We start from the raw sequence: 6,981 nt of genomic DNA on the forward strand, positions 1-6,981 counted from the left end.
TTATTTTCAAAAACGATGGTTACGAGGGGCAAGTCGTGGCCTAATGGTTAGAGAGTCGGACTCATAACCCAAAAGTTGTGGGTTCGAGTCTCGTACCGGCAGGGATTGTAGGTGGGGGGAGTGAATGTACAGCGCTCTCTCCCACCTTCAATACCACGACTGAGGTGCCCTTGAGCAAGGCACCGAACCCCCAACTGCTCCCCGGGCGCCGCAGCATAAATGGCTGCCCACTGCTCCGGGTGTGTGTTCACGGTGTGTGTGTGTTCACTGCTGTGTGTGTGCACTTTGGATGGGTAAATGCAGAGCACTAATTCCGAGTATGGGTCACCATACTTGGCCACATGTCACGTCACTTTCACTTTAGTAAATGAAGGCAATCAAAGTGCTTCACAACAGAGGTTTACTGTTAAAATATGGAAGAAAAAATTGTGATTTGTGAAAATTGTGTCTCATTACACTGAGTACTGCACTATACTAATATATTTCTGTCATAATTTCTTCAAGTTAAACCAAATTTTTATTTTGACGGGTTGTACTGAAGATCTCTGAGTTTCTGACGGTAGTTTTTCCCAAATGTACAGGTGGAAACTGGTGACTCTCAGTCGTACAGTTGTACAGTAAAAAAGTGTGCATCTCACTTGGACAGCTGCTTCTCGGCGTCGGCGCAGAGCTCCAGCAGACCCATGAGAACCGCCGACACGTCCATATATGGCTCCCACACCGTGAAGCCTCGGCCGATCAGATCGATGGCTGTGCGCCGGATGGTGCTGTGGGCCGGCAGCTTGGGACTGGGCGGCTGGAGGAGGAGGAACGTCAGGGCTTTACCTGAGAGACAGAGAGACAGATGGTTATTAATATCCATATTGACCGGAGCCGTTATCAGGACCGTCTGCAGGTGGAAATATTGATGCTCAGCTAATACAGCATCAGTCACTACTACACACATCAACATAATGTCACATGCATCTGAACACGCTAGAAATCTGAGTGTCAAAATCTAAATCTAAAAATAATCCAAAGTAAAAGTTAAGTTTTTTCTTACTTTTGTACACAGAATTGTGTACAAAAAACAAATCTAACAAGGAAATCAGTAAGTAAATAAAAATACAGAAAGCAAATATTAAAACAATTTAAATTAAAAAAAATTAAAAAAATTAAATAAAACACATTTTATGTATATTATAATATATATATCTAAAAAGCAAATGTGGAAAAATACATATTTTTCATTTAGGTGGTGGGATCTAGAAATGACGAGCCACAAAAATATAGAAATAGTACGGTGTAAAAAGAAGACATCTTTCCGATTTGCCACTATTTCTGGGTCACAAATAAAACACATTAATTCCAGTAAGTAAAAAAAAAAATAGTTAAATAGTTAGAATAGTTAAATACTTAAAAAAGCAAAAAAAATATATAAAAAAGTATATATATATATATATATAAATGTGGAAAAAAATATAATTTTTTCCATCTATTATCTGGATTTATTATCAGTTTGAAATGCTGTCACACTGCAGACACGTTTGCTGCATTAGTGCGCGCCTCTATTTAATCATGTCACGTCATTGTTGTGTACAATTTGTTTAGAAATTAATTGATTAATTAAACACATTAATTCCAGTTTGCCTGATTATTTTTGATTTTGTAATTAAATCACTAACCAACCAAATAACGAGCAAATCAGTAAGTAAATAATAAATAACTAAAACAAAGAAAAAACAAGAAATATATATATATATATATAACAATTACATAATAAATATTTAAAATAAAAATATGTAAACATTTTTACAATTAGAAAAAATACAAATAAATGCAGATTTTGTTTCTCCATTTAGGGGCTGGGATCTGGAAAAGACTATTCAAAGCGAGTTTAAGTTTAGCAGAAAACCTTAAAAATGCTCCCTTTTCAACAGAAGTCAGTGAATTGAGGTCACATGGTGTTGAAAACAAACCCCAAAGCGGTCAGTGTGTGTCTGAATGTGTCTATCCATCAGCGGAGCTCTAACGAGGGGCTCCTTCACTCCACTGCAGGCCTCTATTAGTGCACAACAGCCGCACATGCTGTCTCCATGGCAACGGTCAATATGTGTGGGAGGGTGAGGGGGGAGAGGTCAGCACATGTGACCCGACACACACACACACACACACAATAAATCTGTGGCACATCAGCTGATCTGATCAATGTTTATGTTATATGTTATAGATCAGCTGCTTAATAATCACACACACAATGATCGTCTGGATTTATCTGCATCTGCTGGCGAGCTTGTGGCCACGGCAACAGGTCGCCGGGTAATTACCGCGGCAACAGAGAACAATGAGGTGAGCTAATTGATGCAGACAGATTCCAGCCTAAGCTTTCAGCAGAAACTGACTTCAGCCGTCTGTATGTGAGAGTGTGCGTGTGTGAGAGAGTGTGTGTGTCCAAACGTGTATGTACGCGTGTGTGTGTGCGAGAGAGAGAGAGAGTGTGTGTGTGTGTGTGTGTGCGAGAGAGAGAGTGTGTGTGTGTGTGTGTGTGCGAGAGAGAGAGTGTGTGTGTGTGTGTGTGTGCGAGAGAGAGAGTGTGTGTGTGTGTGTGTGTGCGAGAGAGAGAGTGTGTGTGTGTGTGTGTGTGCGAGAGAGAGAGTGTGTGTGTGTGTGTGTGTGCGAGAGAGAGAGTGTGTGTGTGTGTGTGTGTGCGAGAGAGAGAGTGTGTGTGTGTGTGTGTGTGCGAGAGAGTGTGTGTGTGTGCACAAGAGTGTATGTGTGTGTGTGCGAGAGAGTGTGTGTGTGCGAGAGTGTATGAGTGTGGGCACGAGAGTGTATGTGTGTGTGCAAGAGAGTGTGTGTGTGTGCACAAGAGTGTATGTGTGTGTATAAGTGTGCTGGATTTCATAACGTGCTTCCAACTTCTGATTCACTTTTATGCATATAAATAAATAAATAACTAATGACTAAATAAACTATGACTAAATAAAGCTGAAATAAAATGTAATATCAATATTAGATGAAAACCTTAACAAATATCTAACAAAAATTATAAATGTTTTCTAACTGTAATAAATAAGTTTAGTTGAATGTCAAAATTACTAAACATGAATAAATCTTTAAAAAAAAGCATACAAGCATATAACAAAATTACTAAAACTTTAACTGAAATTAAAATGAAAACAAAATCAAATGGAAATATTAGATGAAAAACTTAAATTCTAACAAAACTTATATTTTCTAACTGAAATAAATAAGTTTAATTTGAAATACTAAAATTACTACAACTAAAACTGAAATAAAAATTGGAAATATAAAAATAAAATAATAAAAAAGCACATAAAATTAATAAAAGTAGAATGAATCTGAAAATATAAAAATCAAAGTGATTCAAAATATTAATTAAAACCATAACTATTATAAAAATTATACTAAAATAACTGATATATACACACACCATTTTTGTTGTATGCAATGCTGCTTTAGAATGAAACAAAAAGTCTCTTCTACTCACCAAGGCTGCATTTATTTGATCAAAAATATGAAATATTATTATAATTTAAAATAACTTTTCTATGTGAATATTTGCTCAAATGTAATGTATTTCTGTGATGTGCAGCTGTATTTTGAGCATCATTACTCCAGTCTTCAGTGTCACATGATCTTCAGAAATCAGTATAATATGCTGATCTGCTGCTCAACAAACATTTCTGATTATTATCAATGCTGAAAACAGTTGTGCTGCACAATATTTTTGTTTTTCAGGATTCACAGATGAATAGAAAGTTCAATAAACAGCATTTCTTTGAAATAGCAATCTTTTAAAACATTATAAATGTCTTTACTGTCACATTTGATCAATTTAATGCATCCTTGCTGAATAAAAGTATGAATTTCTTTACTTCTAGAAGCTTCAAGAATCTTAGCCATTACTGTTTTTGATGACAGTGGAGCCGAAACCAAGTCACCCCAGTGTTTCCGTAGGAGCAATAACTGCTCTAAGTGTCTGTAAGGTCAGTTTGCAGTGAGAGAGAGGTGTGTGTGTGTGTGTCCTCCAGCGCTCCGGGATTCGCTGCTTTGTTCCGGGGCGCAGCGCCGAGGTTTAAGAGCAGTGCGGTTTGTACTCTAATCCGGCCTTTGATTCCCAACACCACGGCACAAATCCATCGTGTGGAATCCCGAGACGTGAAACTTTAACCTTAAACACTCGACTGAAGAGCTGCTCTTAAAGTCTCTGAATAAACTCAGAGCATTAAATCTCCTGACGAGCTTTAGTCGGGATTACTTCATTAAAATAATGACTGCTAACGTATTCAACTAATTAAGCTCAGGAAACCTGTCAAGAACATGTTCAGGTTATATTTAACAAAAAATGAAATAAATTTGTTTTATTTGAAACATTTGTGAAAAATGTTGTTTGTTTTATTTTGTGCAAAATTATATTACATTACATTTTATATTATAATTTTTGCATTGTGATATTTTCACAAAAGTGACACATTTACTCCTAATTATAATTGTAAAAATTAATTAAATAAATTACTCTAATTAATGTAATATGATTAAATATTCATATAATAAATATACATTAACACTACTGTAATTTTTATATATATATATATATATGCTGTATATATAATATAACATTTTAGTCATATTAATTGCAAAGTGACTGCAATGACTTTTAGATGTAATAAAATCATTGCATTACAGCAATATTTGCACTGCAATTTTTTTATTAATTAATTAATTAACTTGCATTACTTTCACAAATTTTTTTTCTTAATTCTAATTAAGAAAAAATTAATTAAATATAAACAAGTAAAAATAATATTTATATTTGGGATAAGCATTTATTTATCATAATAGTTGTACCAAGTTTATTTAAGTTTAATGTATGCTTATTTAAATTTAATAAAATCCTTATATTACAGCAATATTAGCACTGTATTATAATAAAACAGCACAATTACAGTAATGAGCCTGTAATGAAAATGAGAATAACTACCACTGAGAATAACTACAAAAAACTGAAGATTATGGTAATGCAAATTTTAGAGAAATGTGCTAAATTTCATTTATGAAACCTGAGCAAAATGAATCTCTGTGTAATTTAACCACATTCAATACAATGCGATCATTTATGCAAGGATGAATTAATTAATAATTTACAAACATTTCACTCTATTTTTTTAATTAGCTGAACCTGCCCTTAAACGTCTATTTACACGTCCTGTCTAAATGGGCGGCACTTGGTCAGAATGAGCAGCCGGACGCTGCCATACGGAGACATACAGAGACATCGCACTACACCTCATTTCCTGTCTGGACAGGAAGACGACAAACAGGCCAAATCACCTGCAAATTTTTTGTCCCGTTTCTCGGGCCGGCCGAACGGGTGGAGTCCATTTTTCAGAGCGGACATCTTTGTTTAAGACTTGACTTGGTTTCAATGGATGAATTAATATTGACAAAACATCAGCTGGGCTAATGAGTGGTTAGTTAAAGCAATAAACATGCCACATTAGAGGCTGGGCCACAGGAAGCTAATTAGAGAGCGACGAGAGAGAGAGAGAGAGAGAGAGAGAGAGAGCTTTAAACCATTAGCTCCAACACCCACGAGCGTTTTACTGGATACTGTCTCTCACTCACACACACACACACACACACACACACACACACACACACACACACACACACAGCGATATAGAATGACTTGTACGGTCATATATGATGTTCATTTCCAGTTGCCTTATTACTGCAGGACCCTCTGCCCTCCTGTCTCTCTCTCTGTCTCTGTGCGTCTGTCCATCCATCTTTATCCGTTTCTTTGCTGACTGTCTGTCTGTCTGTGTCTGTCTATTTGTCTGTCTGTTTCTGTCCCTCAGTCTGTCCGTGTGTCTGTCCATCTGTCTGTGTGTCCGTCTATCTGTCTGTGTCTGTCTGTGTGTCTGTCCGTGTGTCTGTGCCTGTCTGTGTGTCTGTCTGTGTGTCTGTCCATCTGTCTGTGTTTGTCCATCTGTCTGTGTCTGTCCGTGTGTCTATCCATCTGTCTGTGTGTTTGTCCATCTGTCTGTGTGTCTGTGCCTGTCTGTGTGTCTGTTCATCTGTCTGTGTCTGTCTATCTGTCCATCTGTCTGTGTGTCTGTCTGTCCATCTGTCTGTGTGTCTGTCCATCTATCTGTCCGTGTGTGTGTCTGTCTGTCCATCTGTCCATCCATCTGTCCGTCCATCTGTCTGTCCATCTGTCCATCCATCTGTCTGTGTGTCTGTCTGTCCATCTGTCTGTCCGTCTGTCCATCCATCTGTCTGCGTGTCTGTCTGTCCATTTGTCTGTCCGTCTGTCCATCCATCTGTCTGTGTGTCTGTCCATCTGTCTGTCCGTGAGTCTGTCAATCTGTGTGTCTGTCTTTCTGCTCATCTGTCTGTCCATCTGTTTTTGTCTCTCTGTCTGTCTGTGTTTCCATCTGTCTGTCTGTCTTTGTCTGTTTGTGTCTGTCTGTGTGCCTCTCTCTCTGTCCGCCTGTCTATATGTCTGTCTGTCTTTCCTTCTCTCTGTCTGTCTGTCTCTGGCCTCTGCTGCGGTCAAATCGAAAGTGAAGTTAAAATCAATGGAGTTGAGCTGGAAAGAGAGGCGGCAGATGGAGAGATAGAGAGAGAAACAAAGGGTGTCTAAACAGGGAATGCCTTCAGCACACTGGATTTACCTGTCACTGCAGCGCTGAGCTCGCTTCTCGCTTACTATACTATATAAGGTTTGTGTTCACTTTTACAATACTGCAACACTTAGTAATGATTGTAAAACTGTGCTTGTAAAATATGCAATATTCTGTATTGCATTTACCAACAGATACTGGTGGATATTGATTTACTGGCAATTATGGTCAATAACCAATAAGATTGCCATTATTATATGTGATATTTGATATGCTGAGTTTAAAATATACTAATTTATAAATTATATATATATATATATATATATATATATATATATATATAGGGTTA

At 37.2% G+C, this 6,981-nt stretch overlaps 1 protein-coding gene across 1 annotated transcript in view; it reads right to left on the minus strand.

Moving 5' to 3' along the window:
* Positions 1-633: 633 nt before the first annotated feature.
* The window catches only part of LOC107566519 (WD repeat-containing protein 7), a gene marked incomplete at its 5' end in the record, with an annotated part of 88,915 nt that continues 82,567 nt past the window's right edge, over positions 634-6,981 (minus strand). The window contains one exon of the mRNA XM_016251973.1: positions 634-825. Coding sequence (XP_016107459.1) covers positions 635-825 — 191 coding nt within the window. The remainder of the gene's footprint in view (positions 826-6,981) is intronic.

The sequence above is a fragment of the Sinocyclocheilus grahami genome, unplaced genomic scaffold, assembly GCF_001515645.1.
Source record: "Sinocyclocheilus grahami isolate Dianchi unplaced genomic scaffold, SAMN03320097.WGS_v1.1 scaffold1080.1, whole genome shotgun sequence".
Classification (NCBI taxonomy): Eukaryota; Metazoa; Chordata; class Actinopteri; order Cypriniformes; family Cyprinidae; genus Sinocyclocheilus; species Sinocyclocheilus grahami.